We start from the raw sequence: 26,774 nt of genomic DNA on the forward strand, positions 1-26,774 counted from the left end.
CTCTGCTTATCCCCATCACCGTGCTGAAGAGATGAGGAGGGAGCTGTTCCCAAAACAGACAAGTAATTTGCTGGAAATAGATTTTAGATCAACACATTTGATTACAAGGAGAAATCAAGCTGAGCTTGTGCACTTTGTGCAACACAGGTCTATGTTCTCTGCAAGAGCCATGGTTAAAATCAGCAAACAATCATGCTCTGTGGCAGCTGAGACATCCAGATGGTCTCAGTTTATCCCTCATTAAAACACACTTCAGTGTTCCAATCTTTAGATAAAGATAGGCTTCAATAGCTGTGGCAAGGCCCATATCCTAAAAGAAAGGTCACAAGCACCGAGGCAGTTACAGAAAATACATCTCAAAGCAGCCCAGTGCCTCGCTTGTGTCCCAAGGTCATGGAATCATCAAATCCAGAATGATTTGGGTGGAAAGGGACGGGAAAACCCATCCAGTGGCACCCCTGCCATGGCAGGGACACCTCCCACTGTCCCAGGTGCTCCAAGCCCTGTCCAGCCTGGCCTTGGGCACTGCCAGGGATCCAGGGGCAGCCACAGCTGCTCTGGGCACCTGTGCCAGGGCCTGCCCACCCTCACAGGGAACAATTCCTTCCTAAAATCCAACCTAAATCTATCCTCCTCCAGCTTAAGGCCATTTCCCCTTGTCCTGTCCCTCCATCCCTTGGCCCCAGTTCCTCTCCAGCTCTCCTGGAGCCCCTTTAGGCCCTGGGAGGGCTCGGAGCTCTCCCGACTCTTCTCTGTGCTTTTCCACAGCTGCTGGGGCTCTGTGATCCTGCTGGGAGCCCTGGAGTTGATTTCACAGTGTCATTCCTTGCAAGTGCAAGCAGCCTTCATCAGGATGCTGAAAGGGAGTCTGCAGCACTTTGCATTAATTTTGTTCCTACAGACCCAGAGAGGGCTTGGAACAACTTTGTACCTTCCCTTCTGTCCTTGCTGGGAGGAGACATCTGGGGAAGAGCAGCTGGAAGCATCTGATCCATGTGTCAGATGGTCACAGAGTGCCATGAGACTCATCTCCAGCTTCCCATCTTTCTTCGTTTGCTGGGCAATTAATGAGGACCCCAATTGTGCTGAAATTTGAGTACCTGCTGAAGGGCTTTGCTGGACAGGAGTCTGTGCATCCTGCAGCTAATTATGTCATTCATTAATCTGTTATCTCTTGATGATGGCCACGAGAGTCACTGAGAGGGATTCAGAACCTACCTGGCAATGAAAGTATTTATTCCTTGTATATTGGTAATTCTTCATTTCTGTGCTGCAGCCATGTGAAATCCTTACAGAGAGTTATATCAAGGGATTCTTAGAGAAAATTCCTGTTTCTTCCTTGTTCTCCTGGGTTTTTTCCCATATATGCAGATAACTAATGTAGCTTAAGAGATGCAGAGTAGGAAGATTAATCTCTCTTCCCCCTTGCAGCTCCTAAAGAAAGTTACAGCTTTATAGCTTCAAAAGAGAACATTTTATTTTTAAGTTGCTATTAATAGCACAGAAAATTAAAAGCTCATCATGGTTAGGATGAGATCCCGATTGAACTTGACAGGGAAGAAGATATTTAATAAAAGTACCAGGCATGATGATGGCTTTAAAATAAATCTGTGTGTTAATAGCTAAATTATGAGGCGATAATCTGCTGGTCTGCTTGAAAATGTGTTTGTAGGAGGATTTTTGGGATGACCCCGTAGCTAATGCATGGTTGTTGGTATGTCCTGTCCTACAGCTTGTATTTTTTGGCTAATTGTATGATTTTAAGGTTGGGCAGCAACATTCTACATAGCTGTGATCGCTTTTTATCCATCAATTGATGTCTGCTGCTGTTTTATCAGCTTATTTTTCTGAGCCACCAGCTAGGATAATGTGCTTGAGGGAAAATTATACCCTACATCAGTGGTTTTGTTACAGCATGTTGTACATTATTGGTAATTTGAATGCACCCAGATAAAAATAGAAAGGTTAAGTAGTTTTTCAAATGTTGCTTCTGTGAAGCAGAAAGAGAGTAATGTCTGTACTCATATACGTTTTTGAGGGAAGAATGGGTTTTTTATTTTATTTTCCCTCTGCTAAAATTGATGCTTTGCCTCAAGCTGAATGTAGAGAACACTTGGCTTTGGAAATTTCTCTTCCCAAACTCTAATTTTTTTTTTTATTTTTTTTTTTAATTCTTCCTGTTGGATGTTTTGGTTTAATGAGCCGGTTTTTAGCATTAAGGTGCCAGTTCTGTCTGCATATGCCTGTCCCCAAAGCTCCTTCCCGTGGGCCAGGTGGTGTGTGCTGGTGCCAGGGAGAGGAGCAGGAGTCCCACGGTGCCCAGTGCCCTCTGTGAGCATCCCTGGCAGCGCCTGGGCACAGCTCTCACCCCTCCTTCCTTCTGCTTGGGGGCTCTCAAACGCTCCTCATCCCCCTCAGATGGTGTTGGCAAGGCCATTTTGGTGAGGTTTTGTTTGTGCAGGGCCTGGCTGGGATTTCTGTCAAATTCTAGTTCATCATTTCTGCTCCAAAATGATTTCGTGATTCTCCGTGGATGACAATAACCTGGGGAAAAAAAATAAAACTTGGTATTTGGATAGGGCTGCCTGATAGCCATCTCCTTGGGATCCTTTGTGCATGTCCTATTTAAAACCTCTGCAGAACATTGCTGTGTGTCTTTCAGCTAATGCCCACTGAGATTTAAAACCTCCTTTTTGGCTGCTCTCTTTCTTAGGAGTGACCTTGGCTGAACAGTTCCCATTGTACACCCGAGTCCTGCGGGGATGGATTTTTCCCTCTCCTCCTTTCACACGGATTTTCGTGGTGCAGACTCACCTCTCCAGCAGCTCTGCTGCTCTTGCCTTCCAGGGCAGATCTTCTAAATCACTGTGGAGAAAATATGTTTCTATTTGATTTTCTTAGTGATTAAAAACGTGAGTTTAGGGCTCGATCCTTCCCGAGTGTTTAATCCCTGATCAAAGAGAGTCAGAATTACCTGTGGTGAGAGAAATCAGCCAGCTGGGGAGGGCTGGGGGCTCTTGGTTTTTATTGCAGTGGGGACAGATGAGGGGATGCTCTCTCTCTTCCACTCTCTGCAAAACTGCAAAGAAATTCTGCCCAAATCATCCCTTCAGCTGCAATTGGTTGTTCTCACTTTCTGTTACCTCGTGACCGAGGATGTTTGCATGTGGAGCTGGAGTTCAAAGCTGGCCAGGCTTGGATCTCTCTTTAGTAGCAAAGATGGGTTGGTTTATAAAGATGGTTGGTTTATAAGAAAAAATTAAAAAGCTGTGACAGTAAAAAATATTTTGATGGATTTTTTTGCTTGAAGCAAATTTATCTTTTGAAGGGAAAAAGCTTTTTTCTTCTGCCACATAACTTATTTTCCATAAGGTGGAGCAAAGCTATAAAGTTATTTTCCTTTACCTCTGGTCCTTGTATAATGATGGTCTGAGGGTTCAGTGGCATGAAGAAGATTTGAAGAGAAGTTTTATAGGAGCTGAAATCTGCTCTGTGCACTGGTGGTGGTAAACTACTGGTAGTTTATTTTTAGCAGTTTATAACCTATTAAAGCTTGATTTTAAATTTGTTGTACTTTCACCTGCTGTTTTTTAATCCTGATAAATAGGTGAGATGGGGTAGGAGTGCTCTGAAATGTGCAGGCACACAGCAGGACAGGCTTGGGTTTATGTCCTTGGTTAACTGAAATGATCTCCTGCCATCAAACGTGCAGGTGGTGACAAAAATCTCTCTGAGATGGTCCCTGTTAGTTATAATTTGGTCTCTCTATTCTTGTTTTAGAGAACTGCATCCCATCCCAAGAATAAAATATCCCAGCCTTATGTAAGAGTTTTTTAAAAATTATGTTTCTAAGAGAGAGATGCAAAAGCTCTTTTCATCACTGTTAACAAAAAGAAAATGTAGATATATATTCAGAAAAGCAGATTACAGCCTGCAGTTTGCTTTTTCAGCCTTTGTGGAAATGGTGCAAGTGAAAAATATGTCTTTTCCATTTGTATATATTTTTATTCAGTCATTAAATAACTATATATTGTTTGTTTTTTTTTTAACAAAAAAAACATGATGTGTTTTTATATTTTGTGTTCTTCCTCTTTTATTTTTCTGCTTGTTTTGCATGGAAGCTCCATTTTCTGGATCTCATTAACAACCAATGGTGCTGCAATAAAAGCTTCAGTATTGGCTTCATGTATTTATATCTTTAATTAATATTATAATAAAATGCCTCTGACAGTGAAACCAAGGTGGCAGAAAGAGGTCTGCAAATTTAGACTGGAGTGGAAGTTGTTTAATTTGTTTGGGAGGGGGGTTGTTTCTTTTTTTTACTTCTTTGTCTTCTTTTTTTCTTTTTTATCCCCCTGGACCAGCTCTTTCTCATGATCTGTTCAATGCTCAGCATTTCACCTGCTGAGCAATCACACACCTGAAAAATAAGAGTAACTCCTGAAAAATCGGATTTTTCTGCAATCAGTCTTGAAGGCTCCCGCAGATAAAAGACTTTGTATGTCTAACACTGAAATGATGGCATTCTTGGCTGAACACAGCAGGCTGATTCCATTTCTGTGTGGCTCTGCTGTGGTCTCCTGTCTTTTGGCTAAAGGTCTGTTAAATCTGCTTTGATTTTCTTGACTTTTATAGACAACAGTAGCCAGGCAGTCCTTTTCCCTGCTAATGGCTGGCTGATTTATGTGATAGATGCTGACAGAAGGACAGAGAAAACAGCAGAACAAGGCCAGGGATTTTGGTTTGGTTTTGCTTTTTCTTTTCCCTTAATGGTCTCCCTTGGGTTGTTATGTAGAAATTGGAGTTTCTTTCTCAGGGATATGTGTGTCAACACTGATGATGCTACAATAGCATGGATGTTAAAATTGGAAAGGTGCTTTAACCTCCAGAGCTCAGATCATGACACAACAAAATGAATTTCTTTACAGCTGGCCAGTTATGGATTTCCTCTGGTTTTTATTCTCTCTGTTATCCCACAGATCCATATTTATGGAAAACATGATACCTGTCAACTTTTTAGTAAAAGCGATTAATCAAAATTGTATTTCACAGTAATGAGTGCACTTCCACTGCATTTCCTCATCCTCACTCTCTTATCATTTTATCTCCAGTTTATTTAAAAACCAGTAAAGTCCAGGGCTCCTTTAAGTCTTTGAGATTGCTCTTATGAAAAAGTCCTATCCAGGACTGGAAATATTTCAACTCCCATTTCACAAGTCTCAAATCAGTCGTGGGTTGATGCAGCCCTCAAGGTAGAGCTGGGAGCACAGAGGGCTGTGGCAGAGCAATCATGAAATGAAATTGCAGTTTATTGATTAAAAGCCTGATAGGTGGTTCAGATATAGGTAACATTTTCTCCATTAATCTCAATTTTTAGGATTGAAAGGGCCTATAAATAAAACAATAAAATATTGTTTAAAAAATCTGAGAAAGGAATGTGAAAAGAGGTCAAGATGGATGTGACCAATCAGGAGAAATGGCAATTTCTACCAAAGTATTAAATATTTGGGTTATCTCAAGGGATGAAGATTAGAGAGTTCATTTAACATTTTTATCATGAAATTATTAGTAATGGACTAAGAAAAGTAATAATTAGGAACCAAACTCAGTGTCCATTCTTAGCAGAGAGTGAGCAAAAGCCCAAAAATTTTAGGTGGGATGGAGCAGGACTGTCAGCTTTAATCAGTCTCTGTCCAGCCTCAGATCCTATTTGCTGGAAAGAGCTGGAAAATCTATTGCCTGGAAGATGTTCTGGAGAATTTTCTGATAAAATGAGATCTAATCAGGTATTTTAGGCACACAGACTCCTGGAACTCCCTGAAATTGTGTGCACCAAGCTGATAATCAGCTAAAGGTCACACGGTAACTCAAATTCTAGATTTAAGAAATCTGGTGCTCTGTAAAACACACAGATGAAGGACAAATGTAGATTGCTTCATCTTTTTAGTGTTTATGTGCCAATAATTTACTTTAAGTGAAGCAAAGTAAAGAAAATAGCTGAATTGTCACCTGGTGAGTTTGGGCTCTTTTATAGGATTTTTCATCCTTGTTCTCTGGGTCAAAACTGTAATGACTGGACAGAACTATAATTTTTGGGGAAAAAAGAAAGGCACCTCAGCCCAAGGAAGAAATTTTGAATATTTTTTCCCTGGAGATGCTTTCTAACATCCTTCTGTGATGTAGCATCACTGTAGTGCATCTTTTGGGTGTTTTCTGCTATAAAAAAGGGCTTCTCCCCACTCTGGAAGTGCTGCAGGAATCTGTGCTGGGATATGTTCCTTACCTAATCACCTACTCCTTTTAGAGCACTTAATTTAGAATTTTATTTTTTTTCACATCTGCTTTATTTAATGCTGAGTGTCTGAAGTCTGAATATCCTTAGGTGTTTTTCCCAGCTGTGTTTTTGATTAAATTGATAACACAGTTTGGAAGTTGGCACTCCTTGCAACAACTGTGCCGTATAAAATCAAATCTACATGAAAACATGAATTTTCTAAAGCTTATAGAGGTGTAAGAATGGGTCTTTTCAGTGCCAGAAGTACATCCCCAAAGAGTGGGAATATGTGGTGTAGGTAGGCAGTGAATGAAAGAAACCCCAAACCTGCTTTGCAGTGGGGGATTGGAGCCTTGAGAGCATAAATGGCTGATGAAAAATAACCTTTCATTTGAGCACTGGAAGCAAAACATAATAAATTCATGTTAGCAGCAGCAGCAGGGTGAGAGAGAGAGTTCTGAAAACTGGTGGCTGGGACAGCCTTTGCTGGAAAAATCTCTTTTTCATGGCAGATCCTGTCTCTGCAGGCAGAGTGAGGAGCTGGCATCAGGGGAGGAAGGGTTTCATCTGCAGGACACGCTGTAGTCCCCCACAAGTCTCTGATGGAGTCATTTCATTATTTAATGGGCCTGAATTGATTCCTTTAAAGCAGTTTTGTTGCTGTCAGGAGTTCATTTGGCTTTGCTGGAGCCATTTCCACGAGGAGCAGAGGAAAGGCTTGGGATAAATGTAGAGTGAATAACTGTGCACTGCAGCAGGGGCTGGAGGTACTTTAATTCACAACTCTCCTTTCAGTTCCCCCCATTACACTAGTACAACATGGGAAAAAGAAAAATCAGCCAATTTGTGCAAGGTTCTGTTTAGTAGAAGTCCTTAGTAAATATGCTTATTGTAGAACTGAAATTAATAGTATTTTGTGTCCCTTTAATAAAAATTTCTTCTGTGACAAGCCTTTCATTGCCTTAAAATATCCAACAGTTTCTACAGGAGGCATGGAATCCTTTTTATTTATCCTACCTGATAACAAAACTGGCACTGACTGGAGGCTCAGGTTCATGCTGAAAGACAGAAACAGTTGTTAAGGGATTATAACAGAGAGTTGCCTGTGTTGTTGTTTTTTTTTTTCTTAATGTTTTCATTTTGTAATATTTTAAAATAATACTTTAACTTAATTGTTTTAATGTCATCCTATTATCAGGGGGAATATATTTCTGTCTGAAGACAACAACTGAATGAATGTCTCATCTGTGTGTGCTCATCATGAATGAATTATCACAGAATCACAGGCTGGTTTGGGTTGGAAACCAAACCCTAATGACCATTTTATTCCAGCTCCTTCCATAGGCAGGGACACCTTCCACTGTCCCAGGTGCTCCAAGCCCCATCCAGCCTGGCCTTGGGCACTTCCAGGGATCCAGGGGCAGCCACAGCTTCTTTACAGGTGGACAGATTAACTTGAGGCAACTTGAAATTAATGAAGAAATGTAGGGATGAAGTCAGAAATATTTTCAGAGAACACTTTTGCGACAAAGTTCAGTTTCTCTTTCTTTATCTACTCATGGCTTCCCGGTATTAAACAGAAATTTCACACTTTGTAAGGTGCCAAGGCTTTTATTCAGGTGGTGTTTTTCCTTAGTTTCATCTGCATCTTGTGCATTCCTGATAACTGAGCTTCAAAGTCTCTGTGGGGTTTGTTTTTTTTGAGAGAGTGTGAGTTTAGGCATTGTTGGATTCATTTAATCATCTTTCTTGGCTGCTGGATGGAGAATCCATTCCTCATTCTGCTTCATGAAGATTGTGTTCACAAATGGATGGACATTTTGGCTTTGCCATGAAAAGATGCCACAGCTGGGCCACACTTGATTTATTTCACATCTCTGGAGGCCTCTACAGAGCAGGTTATGGTTTTCCTCCTTGTCCTTCCTTCCTTCCTTCCTTCCTTCCTTCCTTCCTTCCTTCCTTCCTTCCTTCCTTCCTTCCTTCCTTCCTTCCTTCCTTCCTTCCTTCCTTCCTTCCTTCCTTCCTTCCTTCCTTCCTTCCTTCCTTCCTTCCTTCCTTCCTTCCTTCCTTCCTTCCTTCCTTCCTTCCTTCCTTCCTTCCTTCCTTCCTTCCTTCCTTCCTTCCTTCCTTCCTTCCTTCCTTCCTTCCTTCCTTCCTTCCTTCCTTCCTTCCTTCCTTCCTTCCTTCCTTCCTTCCTTCCTTCCTTCCTTCCTTCCTTCCTTCCTTCCTTCCTTCCTTCCTTCCTTCCTTCCTTCCTTCCTTCCTTCCTTCCTTCCTTCCTTCCTTCCTTCCTTCCTTCCTTCCTTCCTTCCTTCCTTCCTTCCTTCCTTCCTTCCTTCCTTCCTTCCTTCCTTCCTTCCTTCCTTCCTTCCTTCCTTCCTTCCTTCCTTCCCTCTTGCAGAGTTCTGCTGTGAGGTTTTCATCCTCTGCAATCAGTTGTTGCCCTGCTGCTCCCAGGAGCTCAAGGAACTGTAGTCTCAAACATCTCAGCTGGTTTTGCTCAGCCTCAAGGGACAACTCCCTTAAATCTGCTTCCAGTCCTGCTCCGTGAAGGAAGGCTATCAGATGGATCTGGTTATGCACCTTGTACTCACTAAAATGTGACACTTCACTGCTCTTCCCCCCTTTTTTGGGGGCTCTCTATAGGGCTCAGCTGGATTTTATCTACAGCCAAGTGAAGTCCAAGTGGGGCAGGAACGCTCCCTATGGAAGGGTGGGAAGTGCAAATTCCCTGAGTTGAATTCCTGGAGAGCCAGCTGGGTGTGCCAGCTCCCAGCTGCACGAGGAGTGAGCAGAGCCTGGACCTTGATCTCTGTCCTGGCTGAGAGGGGACCTCCCTTTAACCTGTACTTCAAGCAGTTCCTCCACCAGCAAACTGTGAAATCAGAGTTGCCATAACCTCAGGTGACACTTTAGAGGAAGCAGTCAGATTAAGAATATATCCTCTTTTAATTTGGTTTTGGTTTTTTGTTGGTTTTGGTTTTTTTTTTTTTTTTTTTTTTTTTTATGGTTTTTGGTTTTTTTTTGACTCATCATGGATCCATTATTTGTCCAGACTTTAAGGACTGTGAAATGCAAGTCTTGGGATTCTGCTCTGGTGAAATCGGCTTCATTACAATGCTGTTAACTTTCCTGCCAGCAGAAGCCCAAAAGAAATCAGATGTCAGAATACTTGGGGATGATATCTACGTTCTAACACACTGTGAAAATATTTACAAGCTTCCAAGATGAGACTTTTCCTGATTAGGGAAATCAAAGAATAGTTTTCCCAGCAGGCCTGCAGTTAGCTCATCCAAATTGCTTTTGTTTTAATTGGCATGCATTTCCTCTAAGCAGCTAGGAGATGAAAAATATTTGACTTGGGCTCTACAGGACTGGAAGCCTCTTCCCCCAGACACAGCAACTCTGGAAAAAAAAACCAAAAAAACCCAACCAAACAGCCAGCTCAAGTTTATATTGCATTTGTGCAACAAATTCAAACAAAACCCATATTTGACAAGATTCCAGACCAAGGTACAGACTGATATTCTGACTTATTAATGAGGAAAATAAGGGTGGTGTTGTCCTCAGGTGTTCTGTGTATGAAGTCTTTTGTTACCTGAGTTGTACCCAAGTGGGCTGTGATAAAAATCTCTGCTCCACAGCAATCTCCTGTTTTCAAAATGCACCTTGGGACTTCTTTTACTCAGTTTTCTACTTTCAGAAGCATTGGGAAGAATAAGTAAAACCAAATAACTTTCCTTAAAAGTGACTGCTTTCATCTGGGAAAACCAACTAACGCTGTGTGTGAAATTCATTTACTGGAGTTTCTATTTCTCTTTTGTTGAACATGTCTGAGAAGGGACGTTTTCCCTCTAAGCTGCTCTCACAGGGAGTGATGAGACCAAATCTGCCTCTTGGAGGAGGAGGTGACCCTGTTCTGCCATGGAGTGGGAAGCTGTGCTCTCAGGGCTTGGGGGTGGTGCCTCTTTATGTTCCAGGGAGCCTTTGGTTATGAATTAAACCCACTGAAGCCCACCATGGATAGAGCAGTGAAAGCAGCACCCAGAGCATGAAATCCAGTTCACTTTATTTATTGTGTCATTGAGCTATTGGATATTTTTGATTGAAAAACTTGCCAGTATCGCCTCCCTTCATCAGGATTTCTTGGTAGTTTGTGTAGGACATATCTACATCTGGAAAATCTCAATATTGGGAGTTCTTTTGTAAAATAGTCCCTTCCCTCACCTCCACCCCAAAAAACAGCAAACAAAAAAACCTCACCCAAACCCACTGTAATAATGGTAATGCAATAACTTAATTTTCCCCACGTGTGGTAATTGGATGTATTTTGGAGATGCAAAGCCCCGCCATGTGCCAGCCACAACTTTTCTATTCCTCAGCTTTTGGTGAAGAAATATTCAATATTCACCACTTAGGAGGGGTGAGGTGTTATGGATGCTAACTCTGAAACAGAGTGCCTGTAGAATTGCAGGCCACACAGCTTCTCAGTCTTGCCTGAGAAAGTGGCCTGGGAAATTTTAAGGAGGAATTCACACAATCCTCAGAGACAGAAAACAGCCTTGCAGGTGCTGTTTGTCAGTTTCTTGTTTTCTTTGCAGGAGAAGGTTGAGGGGTGGTGAGCCCCACTGACCAATGATGGTGATGTAGTAGTTTACTAACCAATAACAGTTTCCTTTCTGTACTTTTCACGTATCAGTCTATAAAAAAGACCTGAAATAATAAACTAAGAGAAATTCTCCTGATTGACTCCTGAGAGAGTCTGTGTCGTTCTTCTCACCGTTCCTAATAGAACGACAAGGTGTCAGTCCTGCCAGCCTGGCGAGGCTTTTGCTAGGAGAGATTCTGGGATGGAACAGAGCCCGAGTGTCCGGTTCCACGGGATTAGGGAGCTGCATTAGCGGGGAATAACGTCAGTCACGCTCTGGGCCGGCTGCCTTTCACCATCTGCCTCTCAGGAACGTGAGCTGGTGTTTCCCTGGTGCCACCACGTTAGGTGAGCCATGAGCAGCACAGGCTGCCACTGATTTGGTTCTGAAGCTCTGAAGGAAGTGTAAACTTCATATTTGTTGTTTATGGGTTAATATTTAATTGGAGGTGAAATTAAAAATTAAGCAGGCAAATGACTCATGCTGAAAAGCAACAGCATTGTCTTGCTGTGGCTGACAAATGGCAATGAATTTCTAAGGAAAGAAGAAAACATATTAATTCATAGTGTTAGCGCATAAAGACATGCTTTGATTGAGAGGAGTGGACACATTCCACAGAAAGACCTTGGTGAAAATGTCTTTGATGCTGTGTTTAGTACCCTTTACATCAGAAATGAAATTGGTAGATGGTTCTCTTCAGAAAACACTCAAAATTGTCTTTTCTCTGTGGTGTTACAGGACAGTTTAAGAACAGTTTTATTATTTTGGAGCATTGTTTAAAAATATTTTTTTATTAGAGCAATGTTTTTTTTTTTGTCTTCTTTTTTCTTAAAATCATGGCTGTTTGAGATGCCCAGCTTTCAAAACCCTGAACTGCACTTAGGAACAGATTTTATTTTTTTTTTAGCTGCTGGAAGTAAAGAGCAGCCTGCTATTTCAGCTATTTGTTATTATTACTGTAGCCTCAGAGTCTTTCTGACAATCAGATCTCAGTCTGCATTTTGCTGTGGCTGACAGCAGGCAGAGCCTGGGATGCTGCTGGTAGGAAGGAGGAGCCCTGGCGATTTGCTGCCTCCTGGGATGAAGCCTGTTTGACTGGGCATCTGTGACATTTCTGGCCTGCAATTTTTTTCCCAAATAATGCTGCAGGCTGATGCTATTTCTGTTTGGAATACTGATCCATCCTGTTTACAAACAGACAAGGCAATAGTGTGAGTAAGGCCTTTTCTTCCTGCTGTATGTAGGGGATTACCTGGGGATGGATTGAGGCAGAGCAGGGCCCAGGATGCAGGCATGGAGAGCTGAGTGTGCTTCACCATCTCCTGCTTGGGTATTGCTGGGCAAATAAAGGCCCTTTTTAACTCCTGCTTCTGGTTTCTCTTTGTTGTTGGCTGTAAAAACATTTTGTGCTGAAATTCCCGTCTCGTGAATGTGAAAAGCAATATGTGAACTTGAGGGTGGCAGAAGTTCTTAGCACTAGAAGATAGATCAGTAAATAGGATGGGTGGAAGAAATGTGTAGCAGTTGGCTGGTATTTAAATTTTGGTCTGTAATATCATAGTGAAACTTGAACTTCCTTTTTTTAATATTTAATTTATGAATTTTATTTATTTATTTATTTATTTATTTATTTGCTTTTATTTATTTTTTTTTTTCCTCCACAGAAATCAAAGGAATGTTGAGGTTTGAAGCTGTAAAGGAGAGGGCTGGTAGAGGTTCAGTTTTGTTAATTGAACAAGGTAACTCCAAATTAGTGCTCACACAGGCCTGGTCTTTGTCACTGCAGAGCAATGGCAATGTCCTCAGAGAGTGGGAATAGCAAACCCTGCCTGTTATGCCAACTGGAGCTGGGTGGGGGATTAAAACTATTCTGCAAATATAAAACCGGGACTTGAAACGCATCGGGCTCCTCTTGATGTTCTTTATCTGGGCATTTATGTATCATTTCCACTGGGGATTGCTGTGCCTAGAAAGTTCAACGTGTGCCCTTTGCCTGTGACAGGTTGGTCAGTCATTAGGCTGCTGGGGTGCCCTTTGAAAGATCTTTTTTATTATGAAAACGATTCTGAGACCTCTAGATTAGACAGTGTACTCGCACTAACCCGCTTGAGGCAAAAAAGAAACCTTTAATCTCTGTTAAAACTCTGCGTGCCAAATATAATAGCTGGTTTCAGCAGTGTTTAAACCCACTTCATTAGAATATGGGAAGGGGAAACAGGTTTTAAAGGCTGGCTTTAGCAAGTAATCAACTGTCTCCCAGATGGTCGAATGGGACTTGTTGGACACTGCACATGAAAAAGAAAATAAAAAAATAAAAAAAAAAGAGGAAAAGAAATAAAAAGAGAGAGCCCAGCAGCATCCTGTGTGTGTCTGTGCCTGCTGGTGGCTGGGCTCAGGGGAAAGGACTCCTCATACACAGGCTGTGCCTCTTCCCACCCAGACATCCATCCCACCGCATCCACGCTCTGCTCACTGGTACAGAAGGCAAGGCTGCAAGACGTGATGTATTTAAATATATTCTGCATTTGTGACGCTGGCTCTAGAGTTTCCCCCGAAGTTTCACGGCCCTTGTGCTAAAACCCAGTTTTGCTTTAACCCATGATGAAGACTGGTAGTGTTTAACCCGTTTTTAACCCGGGAGCCTTATCAGGAGCCTTTGTTCTGCTCAGAGGACAGCCCGGCGTGGCTGTATGGAGCAGAGCACGTACCGGGGCTGCGTCCTGCACGCCGGGCTAATCACTCACTAATTAATATTCATGACTCATCTCATTTAGCGGCTGCTCTTGGGACTCGAGCGGCGCTGCCATTGGTGCTCGAGCCGTGGGGAGCTTTATCTACGGCAGAGCCGGTGTTATCCTGGGGTGGATGCTGCTACCTGCAGCATCTCCAGGACACCCCACCGTGGTGCTGCTTGACATCCCCACCCGTCCCGCCTTCTAATGAGTCCTTTCTGCTTGCTCCCAAAGGTCCAGAGGAAGAAATGACCATGTAGATTCTACAGCTTGGGTGCAACATAATGGGAAATGGTGAATGGAGTGGAGCTGGTCTGCAGCCTTGAGAGCAGCCGTTCTGTGACCTCCAGCCAGTCAGGGACACCCTCCACGCCAGAGGCATCCTCCACCTCGCTCGCCGGACACACGCGGGATTCTTTTTAATTTCTCCGCTTGGAATTCGAGATTCCTCTCCTTCCGTTTTTAAACAGTTTTAAGATTGTATCAGCTACAACGAGTGGAGCAATATAACCAGCCACGATGGGTGACATGACAAACAGCGATTTTTATTCCAAGAACCAAAGAAATGAGGCCAACCATGCAGGAGAGTTTGGGTGCACACTGCAGGAACTGCGCTCCCTCATGGAACTCCGAGGGACAGAAGCAGTAGTAAAAATTAAAGAGACTTATGGGGAAACAGAGGGGCTCTGCAGACATCTGAAGACATCACCAACAGAAGGTAAGTGCCCCTCGCTCCACTTGAATTAGGGGACTTTGTGTAAATGCTCTCCAGACAGCGAAAAGAGAGGTTTTGATTCCAACCTGAACAGAATTCTCATGGTGCTGCCATTATTCCCAACAATAAAAAACAAGAGCCTTCTAAGAAAGAAGGTAAACCAGCCCAGCTATAGCTAAAGCTGGCATGGGGGTGAAAGGAGTGTTTCTTGTTTTAACAGCTAAATGCATTAATTCTTCCTTAAAATGACACAAATCATCAGCACGTGTCTTAGGCATTGCAAAGAGATTTGAATCTTTCTGCTCCTGGGGATCATAAGAAGCAAAACAGTTGCTTCAAAACAGCTTCTAGGTATTTAGACATCTTGAAAGTATGAAATGACATTTTGAGATGCACATTACGTTCCTGTGTAGATCAAGATTTATTTTTATATTTATATATAGGTTACTAATCTTCACTTATTATATTACCATAGGTAATTTTACTTAAATCATCAGCCTGTGATTGTATTGATGTTTTTATTAGTTGAACTTCCATTGTGTGTAAAATTAAGCTCCTTACTTTCTTATGTTTAATAATGCCAATCATAACTTTCCAGCATCTATTTTCCTAAGTGTTTTTAGGGACTTCTACCTGATCATTTATTAGTCTGGTTTTCAATGCTCAAACCAAACATATCTCCCCATAAAGCATTGACAATGGTGCAATGTCTCCCTCTCCTCATACAATTTTCTTTCTCTTTAAGTGCAAGTAAAATTCTGTTTCATTCTAAGAATTCTATTTTTGTCACAGTATTTTCATCTCCAAGGAGTATTAACACTTTTGGAAATTACACAGTCTTTCAGTCTATATTTCTGCAGTCTTGTAAAGTAGCCAAGATGTTCATTTTAAGTTCTTTTCTTTTTCAAGAAGATAGAAGTCTTGGCTTTGTTCCATTCTCTTCTTTCTAAAATTAATCATTTAGTTACCTCCAGTGTTTAAATGCCTCAAAGTCTGGAATTATTGGTGTGATCATAAACATGTCAATTGTAGCGTGATACCATAAATTACCCTAGCTGAGGGGTCCCAAAGGAGCAGCCATCAATGTCTCAGCTCCAAGAATTCCATGTTTGCAGAAAGTCAGAGCTGACGTCTCTGTCTGAGCCGAGTTCATGGCGGTGACTTCAGTCAACTTTTGCCAACTCATTCTAGTGGCTACCTGGTCAATGTGAACTTCAAAGGAAATGTTAATTGCATTATGTGTTCCATTTATGACATCAGGGAAACTCAATTCCTCATACTGGAACAGAGCGTATGGATCCAGCAGCGTGGCGCGCTGACTCCAGCAGTAATCTATATCTGATACTGCAGATAAGGTAACTTTCCTCCAAGCATTACGTGCACTTCATCACTTGTGCATTAGGGAAAAACCTTTCCAGCTTCAAATGGCAATCAGCATAGCCTTGGAATCGTGAAGGCTCCGCTGGGTTTTAATTTTCAAGTAGATCACATAATAGGAATTCCCAGTCACATGAAGCTTACATCTCATTTTTAATTGTTTTGCTTGGAAAAATTCTCTGAAATATGTCTTGTCAAACTCCGGAAATTTTTACTGGAGAGAAGGTATTCATAACGAGAAACTTTAAAGGCTTATGGCAAATATAAGCTCATACTTAGTTCTGAGTCCCAAGCCATTGTTTTTCTTGATTCCAAGCTCAGTGAAGAGGATATTCTTGAAGACATGACTATTCTTAAAGAAAAGAAACAATAATTTCCTACGTGGAAATGGAATTCTAACATCAGGCAGACATGATTTGCAAATTAATTATTGACATACTTAGTTTTATCTTTTGGTATCTGCAGCACACTGTGGATTCCTCATTGAATGCCTTTATGAAAAAACACAATTTGGAACAGTGCCTGAAAATCACTTTTTCCAACCAGACATCATTTTTGGTGAAGCACAGTTCACTGAACTTCCTCTGTTTTTCATACTTTGGTGTGTTGCACATCTCACATGGTTTTATGAGAAATATGAAATAAAAATTACTGCAGGACATTTCTTTGAAGAAACCAAATGGCTGAGCAGGAGTCTTGAGTGACTGTGACACAGTGAAAAGGACCTGTACAACTTGGTTCTTCCCTGCCTTGTAAGCTCTTCCAGAATTTATCTTCATAAAATCCTTCTAATTTTATGGGATAAGGCTGAAACAGTTACCAGAGCAGAGGAAAGAAAGGTTTCCTGGCAGCAGGGATGATAATTCAGTAAAACGTGGCCTAACCAGAATTTTCTGGTTTAGTCAGAAAGTAAGAAGTAGTCATGAGCTCAGAGCTGACTCAGGTCATTTCCCATGTTAGTATTTGATGTCCCACCTATGGATTGGTAGGATCAATCACACAAGTGCTTTTTGAAACTGTTTTAAAGGCCTTGAACTTCTCAAGTTAAGATGTCACATTTGTAACTCAGATGTCATTGACACTGGTGTGAGGTTCATTTCCCACTGAACTCCTGTCTCAATTCAGCGTGGAGTTGGGGAGGTCTGCTGAATGTTTAGTAGAATAATATTTGCATGCTGAATGAACTAATAACATTATTATGGGTTTTGAGACTTCAGTCTCTCCTTTAAATTTTCTTTGATTGCTCCTTTAGCTATAGATGCAGTGGAGATCCCAGCTCTCAGTTATGCCTGAGGGATTTCCTGCCTTAAAGTGATTATATTCTAATGAAAGCTCCCATTTAAGTGCTCATAAAAAGAACCTCCCCAAAATCTATGGAAATAATTTATACAAAAAATTACACATATGTGTCGACTAGAATTTGCTTTAAAAATATTTATGTTCAGATTAGTTTCACTTTCCTTATCCCAGAAATACCACATATAGGCAGGCTCTAGCCCTGTCACTTTGCAAAACAATGCTGAAGCCCCCCTTGGGCAGAGCTGTGCTGACAGTTGTATAATTTTCCATGCAATTGGAGTCTCTGAGGCCCACTGGAGCATCAGTGATACCTTATAAAGGACAGCTGGTAAAATGGGATGAGTTAGTTGGATGAATACCAAATGAGACTGAAATCCACTCTCTCCACAATTTTATATAGTACCCACCAATTTACAGCAACTTTTTCATCTACTTTCCCTTATAAAAATGTTTATTTCTTATAGGAGTATGTCAGTGAATTAACTGTCCTGATTTCTTGCTTAAAATACTTGGTATTTTATTACCAATTTCTTGCTGTAATTTCCAGTGCATGTGAAAAGTGAAGAATTCACTGCTTGTAGAATGATGGAATACCCTGAATGGGAATGGTTCCATAAGGATCATCCAGTCCAACCCCTGGCCCTGCACAGACACCCCAACAATCCCACCCTGTGCATCCCTGGGAGCAGTGTCCAAAGGTTCCTGGAGCTCTGGCAGCCTTGGAGCTGTGTCCCACCACAGTATAGTGAAGCTTTTTTAATTTTTATATGAAGGAAGAACCTTTCCATGGTGATATCTGTGCAACCACACCCCAAGCAGATGCTCCAGAAGGTGTTACACGTCGGTGATGACATTACAGCACTACAGAAGAAGTTTTTCTGTTGATATTTAGTGGATACAGAACTGGTTAAGGTTCTAGAAATGGGCTGGTGGGATAGTGCACTGGGGGAGAACATTTCAGCTTTTTTTTGTGGGTTTTTTTTCCTGGCTGTAGGCCTCAGGATACCGTGGAAAGGTTTTATGGAAAGACACAATATCAATTAGCAGTTAACTGATAATATTTCTGCTGTAGAAGTTGACTTTTTAATCATCACAACTGCCCTTAGTTGAGCTACCAGAGAAGTTTTCTCTCTTCAAATGCATGTTTGTCGTGTGGGGGATATAGCCTGAGAATCAATTAGGCCAGCTGTGGAGGTGTGTTTATTTTTCATTATTGCAATCTAAAAAGCCTTTCACAATTTTAACGATGAGGTAAAAGATGAAGAAAGATTGAATGCAACAAAATTAACCAGCTGTTTTTAATAGTCGTTAGTTTTGGTTCCTCACACTCACTTCTATAAAAATGCACCTTTAATAACTTAATAGTCTGTTTGGAAGCTGCTCTTGCTGGTTTACACTGAATTGCAGTCAGGTGCACCACAGTGTTCAATCAACTACAGAGATGTGAAGAATCTGGAAAGGAAATTGGGAAAGGAAAGAAAAATACTTGATTCACACAAATAGAAGTTTGAAATAGAAATATAAGGTAATTGATTCTGTGATTGTCAGAGGCTGAGCTTTATTTTAACACACTGTCAAAATAGACCGTTAATGTAAAGAAATTGGTGATAGTATCATTTTCATTGTTAAAAGAATACACTTGATCATGTATAAGCCATTAAATATTATCCATAAGTTCAAGATCTTCATACATTATTTTACATTTAAGATTAGGATGGATACTATCTGATTGATTTTATAATTTCTTTAAAAGGAACATTGCCAGCTCTCTGAAAGTAGATTTCAAGAGTTTCTTTGTGATGTTGAGCTGAAGTACTTTGGAAACCTTCAAAGCAGCACCTTGAAAGCCCTGTAAGAGCAGACCCACTCATCCTCTCTCCGGATCACCACTCTGCCTAATTCCTCGTCCTTATTTGTGATGTCAAAACACCTCTTGCAGTTCAGGCCCATTTGCCAACCCCCCAGGCCAGCAGCCAAGCTCCAAGTACACATCCAGCCCTTATTTGTCCATGTTCTCCCCACACGGAAGGTTTGGTTTGAACAATGAAAGCAGCCCTGGCCATGAAAAAACCCCTCAGCATTGTCAGGGCCGAGGCCTCGCAGGGCCTTTTCCTACCTCGTGTGGGGAAAACCCCACAGACAAACTTTAAACTCATATTTCACCTGGTTGTTTGTGCAGTGCCAAGTGTGGCTAAGCTGGTGAGAACTTGGATAATTTGGCTTTTTCCTGTGGTTCCATCAGTGGGCACTGGCTGCCCCCAAGCACCTCAACAAGGCTCCCAGGGACCTGTGCTTGGCAAAGGGGCTGGCTCTTTCCATGAGGGGCTGGCTGGGAAGGAAGGGGGTCCTGGATGCTCCTTCATTTGGAAATTGCAGTTACAGAACCCCTGATGTGTGTCCCAGCTGGGTTTGTTCTCCATGGGGAAGAGAAGACCCCAGGGAGAGGCCATTGCAGTCTCCCGGTACGTGCAGGAGGCCTGTAAGAAAATTAGGGAAAAATGTTTTAGCAGGAGCTGTTGTGACAGAAGAAGGAGTAAGGGATTTAAACTGAAGGATGGTTGATACAGATTAGATATAAGGAGGGAATTTCACACAATGAGGGTGCTGAAACACTGGCTACCCACAGAGGTGGGGGATGTCCCACCCCTGGAAACATTTAACACCAGGATGGATGGGGCTCTGAGCAACCTGACCTGGCTGAAGATGTTCCTGCTCTCTGCAGGGGTTGGACTGGACAATGTTTAAAGGTTCTTTCCCACCCAATAATTCCATGATTCTCTGTCTTTATCTCTGGGGGAGCTGGAGGGGTCCCTGACTCGGTGGGAAGAGTGGGCAGCACAGAGTGTGCACATGGGCTTCCCTTCTGCACCCTCCCCACTGGAGGCAGGGACTCCTCCTGCCCCTTCTCTCCACAGGGAAGAGCCCTGGATCCCTTTCCTCGTTCCCTGCTCTGTGGGAAGCGCTGTCGCGGGTCACGCGGAGCGCCATTGCCACAGGGCGCCTTTCGGGGCTGGGAACAGCTGGAAAGGATCGTGGTGAGATGGTTGTGTGTGAATAACTTGTGGCAGGTTTGCTTTGGCACACAGGGCTGTCTCAGTCCTGCACAACAGGCCCGGCCCAGCTGTAAGGCTTGGCCTTAGGGAGGTTGAATTTGGCTCCTGTGTCCCGATGCATCCGTGGGCCAGCTCCCGGCAGATGTGCTGCTCCAGGGGTTCCTGAACTGCACTCCCGGGACCCACTGGGGTTGGCAGGAATGGTTCTGTACATTTGACACTCCTGCTGCAGGCAGCATGTTATATTTCCATAAAATCACATCCCTGTGTTCCATGATTTGGAAGGGGTGCGTGGAGCTTTCTTGGCAATGGCGCTTCTTTTCCTTATCTAATATTTCCATTGTTTGTATAATGGAACAGCAAACATTTTTCCAAAGGTTACCCAAACATAAGCATCTCAAATGAATGGCTCAGATTTTTCTCTGTGATAAGTCCAATTTCATTGCTCATTTTGTTTCTGGGTTCCTGCATGTCGTGCCACTTGCTGATTTACTTTGGCTTTGTTCAGTTACTGGTGGAGAACTAGGGAGCTATTGCATGATGCATTTTCCTCATAAAGCTTTTAAAAAAAAAAAGAAAAAGAGATACCTGCTCCTTTGAGAATCCTAAATGGCTTGCAGAAAGGTTCTCTCTGGGTTAAAGGCAGTGCTTTAAAGTAAGGCCAGGGAAGGCAGAAAGTGAGTGTCTTCTGCTTTTTCTATTAGGCAGCATCAGAGATTTTCTGGGGTCAGTGCTGATTTATTTATGGATTACCCAGGACATCATCTTCCTCTCAATGATTATCATACCTCAGCAGGTGCAACACTTAGAAAGGAGGCTATTTTCATGCAAGCTGAAATCCCCTTTTCCCTGTAAGACATTAAATACATGCAGGCAGGGTGGACTGACCACAGACATACATTCTGCTTTTGTACCTCAGATTTAAATGAACAGAGTAATAAATGGGTGTGAAATTTTTTTTTGTACCTATTCTGCACAGGGCTAGTGTTTGTTCATTGTAGTTAACTCAATTACAGCTACAATGTGTTGTAAGTCAAAGGAAAACCTGGCCCAGCAACTCTGTGTTATTCTTTCCCTCTTTGCAAAGAGATCATCACGGGTCAACCTTCTCCATAACGTGTTGTGCCCCAAGTTTCTCCTTGATCTCAATGCAGTGATGCAATACAGTGAGTCAACCCTTTTCTGCTGAATTAATAAGTGATGGAAAGTGTTGCCATTATATGGGGCACTTGATAAACCTGTAAACTCACTCTTAGGAGTAGTGGCTTGAGTTTGCTGGCATAATCAGCTCATTCATTGTGTGAGAAAAAGATGAGGCCAGGCCTGTGTCGTAATGGGCACAGTGTAATGATGAGGGAAGTGATCTTTGTATTCCATGAAAGCTACGTCAGCTGTCCCAGTGGCAAACTGGGATTACATTGGTGGTGCTCCCTCGGAAAATGGCATTTGCTTGGAGGATCAAACAGGGACCATTCCGGGCTGTGGTGTCAAAGTGGCTCCTGTGCTGGGGATGGCAAAGCTGGAGGCTGGATCAGTGATGGCAAAGGGAAGGGTGGCTGCAGCCTTTCCTCGGTGTGTCCCTGCACTGGGGAGCTGCTGGGAGGGTAATAGAACTGCAGAGGAAAACATCCTTGGGGAATGCCTCCCTTCTGTTGTATTGCAGGGCTCAGAAATCCATAAATATCTATAGACTGCCAGCCTTGAGTGAGAGCTGATTTATCTTCATTTTGTTCTTGTTTTGAGAAGGCTGCAGGAAGAAAGCAAAGTCCATTACACCAAATGAATAATCCAATCGATTGAGCCAGTGTGCCCTTGATGGAATTAAGCTTTGCCTTTGCAGAGTATCAGAGACAGAGAAGGGTTTTTGCCTGATTTTGTCGGTGCCCTGTGAAAGTGAAGAGTTGCCACACAGTGATTTTGTCCTGGTGGGACTGGCCCTACTGCAAGAGCGCAGCTCTTAATTCATTGTCTCAGCTGGCACTTACAGGGGTGCAAAAACCTGCTCCCTTTCAAGTGTCACCTTAAAATGTAGAGATAAAACAATTACTTGAATCCCTGTTAGCTGTTGCCAGACATTTTGCCAAGTGTCAGTGCTAGCAGTAATGCTGCTTCCAGCTGAACCATGGAAATTGGGAAATTTTGCTGCTAAAGCCTTTGTAAGGATCATCTGTGGATTGGACAGGTGATGACAGTGCCATTCCTCACAATAATGAAATGTTGAATTTTGTTTTTCTTTTACTCAGTATTGCTTTTCTGTGTTTTCCTGAAAGAGGATTGTGCTTTTTTTAATTTTTTTTTTATTAAGATGAGGCAGTGACTTCACTGTGCAAGTCTAAGCTCAGCAGCCCTGCAAGAGGAATTAGCATGATGAACTGGTCATTTTTTCTTTTGAAGATTACTTATATCAACAGACCTGGGATAAGAACAGTGTTATGTGCAGTAATGATTTCCTGCCTCATGTCCCTTTTGCAATTAGTACTCACCCTTCAAATCTAGACTGTTCAAATTTATTGTTTCCATTTGTTTTCCAAGAAGTCAGAGGTTGGTGTTTGACATGCCTGTTATTTATAAAGGTGAGTGGAAAATAAAGCCAAATATGTATTTTTGGCAATCAGCTCAATGTGCTTCCAAGACAAACATATCTGCATTCCCTCAGTGCTGACTTCCTTTAATGTGGTATGCTCATAGTTTCTGACTTGCCTTCGAAGTATCTCTAGAAATTATTTCTCCTCTCTCTCCAGGAGTTTTTTTTTCCATGTCTGTGTAGGTGTTCTGGAAGCTGTGCTTGAGATCCTGCAAGGTGTAAGGACAAAGCAGCCGCCCCAACATCCTGAAAAGCTGATGATTACCTCAGACATAAAGAACCTGTTTTCACAGATAATAGATGACATTTCCTGGCACAGCTTTCAGCTGGGTATAGGAACTTCCTTTTTAACTTTTAAAGAAGGAAGAAACCCTTTCTGAATGCTCATTAGAAATCCCATTCCTTGTCCTTGCCTTGGAGCTGGTAAAACAATGCATTTCAATGTCCCATCCTAATTGCCAGTCCAGAACTTGGCAAAGCAGCCACGGAATCTATTAAATGCAGAGGATCTCAGTTGTGTAATAGAAATAGCTGGGTGTATGTAGCTGCTATTTCTGTAACAATAGCATTTACTAGCCCTTGTTTCCTCTTTACTTTCAAATGAAATTCTTCAGGGACTGCAGATACTCTTTTCCTGTGTGGATTGTGAGCTGAGTCAGTTCTGCTAAGACTCACAAACCTGAGCTCCCACAGGCTCTGCTGCTCCTTTGATTATTCCTTTTGCATTTTGTGTCGATCTCTCCTCCCCAGCACTTTGCACAGAGGAACAGTCTATTTCAGTGTGAGGCCAGCTTAGGTAGGTACAGTCCTCTGAGATACAAAAAGTCTGAAAAAATGAGAATTGGGAAGGAAAACCGACCAAATTTATGGAGTAGTTCAAAAGCTCTCACGATTCTTTCCCTCTGATTAGCATTGGAGATGATGGAAAAGAGGGAATAGCCCACTCCTTTACAGGTGTGCTTCAAAAGGTGAGCTTGCCCTTGAAGGAGGTATGGAATAAGAGAGAATTTTCTGGGAGCATCCAGTAAGTACTCCATGAACTGCAGCAGGATTTCACTTTGCCTCTGCAAGGGAGGGCACATCTCCTTGGATGCTACAAGCTGAATGCTGTTTGTTCAGGACTGTGGCAGCATTAATGGGGAGCAAAACCACATGGGAATGCTGTGGAATTGCAGGGCAGCTGTGCAGTTATAACCTTAGCACTAGTCTGAGCACCTCAGTTAATTCTTTCCTTAAACATTATAGCTAATCCACTTGGATGTTTTGCACTGTTTTCTGGGCAGTCTCGAGTGTTTGCCTCAGTTTGGAAGCTCGGGTGACAGCTGGGGACAGTGTGAGTTTCCTTGGGTTTGCCTCACTTCAGTCATGTGTTGTCCCTTTCCCTTTCCCTGGCTCAGCAGCTCAGTTTTAAAGGAATGATCATTCTTTTCTCAGCCATTCTGTTTTCTCTTTTCTAGTTTGCTTTTGCTGGATTTTTAATTACACCCTGAAGTTGTTTTGCCTTCATTAAAAAATCCTACAGTAATAGGAAAAGCTGCATTACATCACCATTCTGTTTTGCCAGTGTGGTCATGGCTGTTGCATGGCTTTCCATGGATAGCAGAGGTCATCCAGCTTGACATCTGCAGCCAAAATCTCTGCCTGTCCTTCAACTGCAGTGTTACAGGTGCCTTCTAGCCCACAGAAAGCCTGGAGAAAATCTCTCCTTGTCTGTGATCATGAATCCAAAGAGTAAAGAGGCTGGCCAGGTCAGAACCTGTGATTTTCACTACTCAAATTGTTGAGTTTTTGGTGAGAGAAAAACCTTGAAACTCTTTAAAGCCCCCCGGCGTTTCCTGCAGAAATACGGTGTAAACTTGGAATATTCTGGAAGCATCCAGGTGTGCTCCCTGCTGGCTTTGTGCAGCTCTCCCGTGGCGGTGCTGAGTGCCTGGGCTGCTCCTTTGTTCCATTGTTTTCTCAAGCCAGTGAGTTTTTGGGTGTGTGGGGCACTGCAGGGACAGTGTGACAGAGCTCACCCTGCCTCCCTGGGGGTGTGGAGCGGGTGCCCACTGGAGTGTTCAGAACAATTTGCTTTCCAGACTCCAGACACAATCATCTGAGGGGACCATGGCGGTAAATTGTAGGTGGTTATCAGTGGCACAGGCGCATCAAACAGGAGCGATGATGGTACCAAAATCCCCCCCAAATGGGGGAAAAGAACCCTCTCCAGCACTGTCTTTTTAGTGTTGGTAAAACTTACTTCAATCTTGGCCCAGAGTTGAGTGGCTGACAAAATTCCATCCTCCACACCAATGCTGATGCAAAACCTTTTCACTTATTTATGCATTTTTAGCAAATAAATTTGTATTGGTTGTAGGTGACATGATTCTCTTCATTAATTAATATTCTGTCCTCTATTGGTTATTGACATTTTCCTTTTCATGCTAATTTGGTGCCCATTCTTTAGTCCTTTTATCACCTTTTTCTCCAGCTCCCTAGCCCTTAATCTTCCTGGTATCTTTGGTTACTCCAACAAGAATCTGTGAAGAAACTTAACTAATGCTGGCTAAAAGTGGGCACTACTTGCAATTAATTAAAACAACTAATTAAAAATTAGAATTCTATAATTTCCAACAACTCAGTGCTACGTGAGGCTGTTACGTGAGAGTCATAGTTGGCCCTAGGATGATAAATCTGCTTATTTTTGGTGCCTTGTCCATCTGATGATTCCAAGCTCCCGGTGTTGAAGGACTCTACAAATGGAGTTTTAAAATTTACGGGTTGCTGAGGAAATTCTATGAACGTGTTGCTTGGTTTGTTCCCGAGGAGGTCTCAGTGGTTGTGTTGCACCTCCTGCTGCTTTACTTGCTTGTAAACATGAAACCTCGAGGTAAAACCCAGAACCTGAACCCTCAGAAATGAGTTTCAAAGGAATGATCATTCTTTGCTGAGCCACTGGTGGTTTCTCCTTCCTGTCTTTTCCCCGCAGACCCACGGTGCACACCGAGGGATGTGCACAACTCCTTGTGTTAGCAGACAAATGGAACAGTTTTAGCTGAGGAAGTGCCGCGGGTCACTTGTGTTTCCCTCAATGAGCTGGCCCTGCTGGTTTGGTTGTGCTTAATGCCACAGCACAGCTGAGTTCATTTGCTTCAATAGGAAATATCAGATGGCAGAAGTCATTAAGCTCAAATTGTCTTATCCACCGTTTTGAAGTGACCCCTCAGTAGAGGACAAATACACCCGGCTCGTTAACGTGTGTGAGCACCACCGCTCCCAAATACCGCGTGCAAGCTGAGAGTGAGCTGCATCCACGCTTCGGTTGGATGCTGAATAAAAGGCTTTGGAGAAACAGATTTTGTGCCTTCTGCCCTGAAGAGTGGGCATGGTAAGAGAGCTGCAGAGTTTGAAAAGATTTAAAAATAACTTTGTTTTAGCGTTTGTAATAGATGGGGACTCTTAAGGTAAAATCAGTACTTTTTTTTTTTTCTTCACCAAACCTAGATGTTATTTTTAATTCCTGATGTTAATCCTATTTAACAAGGCTATCAGTGTGGCATGTTTTGCCATGAGATGCTGGCAGTTCTTTTTGCTGCCCCACTTTTCCCAAAGTATTGATGCTGACACGAATGTCTCTGCAGCTCACAGCTTAAAATTACAGAGAAAAATCGTGTGGGACTTGCTGTGGGGTGGCAATCCACGCCATTCCCTGGATGGAGAAAGCTTTGTGTCTGCTCTTCTGCTCTCTCCTATCAGTGTCCCCATGCTCAGCAGCTGCTGCAAGGGACACCTCACCTTCTCTGTGGATGGGAGTTGTCCCTGTGGGGACGTCCAGCCCTGCTCTGGAGTCACTTCCAGCTGCTGTTCTGGGTGCAGGGGGCACTGCTGGCATCCTTCCCTGGACAATCCACCGGCTGCTCCTGCAGGCCTGTGGCGTCTCTTCTATCCAGTCTTGTTCATGTCGGAACAGCAAACCCTGTTTTAAATGAGGGATTTGGAATTAATGTCCCACGTCTGGGACCCAGTTTGCAATCCCCAGGATTTCTTGTTCATTCTATTATTAAAAACTGATAGCACATCTCAGCTTCCTGGGACTGCCCAGGAATGTT

General features: G+C 42.7%; 1 protein-coding gene across 5 annotated transcripts in view; it reads left to right on the forward strand.

Annotated features, from left to right (window-relative positions):
- Positions 1 to 26,774, forward strand: part of ATP2B2 (ATPase plasma membrane Ca2+ transporting 2) — a 398,648-nt gene that overhangs the window by 220,887 nt on the left and 150,987 nt on the right. For 4 of the 5 annotated variants that reach the window (XM_058845507.1, XM_058845511.1, XM_058845510.1 and 1 more), the window contains exon 2: positions 13,890 to 14,373. In XM_058845507.1, the coding sequence (XP_058701490.1) occupies positions 14,175 to 14,373 (199 nt within the window). In that variant the 5' untranslated portion in view covers positions 13,890 to 14,174. Of the gene's footprint in view, positions 1 to 12,587; positions 12,663 to 13,889; positions 14,374 to 26,774 lie in introns of all 5 variants that reach the window. The other variant, XM_058845506.1, reaches the window with a different exon arrangement.

The sequence above is a fragment of the Poecile atricapillus genome, chromosome 9, assembly GCF_030490865.1.
Source record: "Poecile atricapillus isolate bPoeAtr1 chromosome 9, bPoeAtr1.hap1, whole genome shotgun sequence".
Classification (NCBI taxonomy): Eukaryota; Metazoa; Chordata; class Aves; order Passeriformes; family Paridae; genus Poecile; species Poecile atricapillus.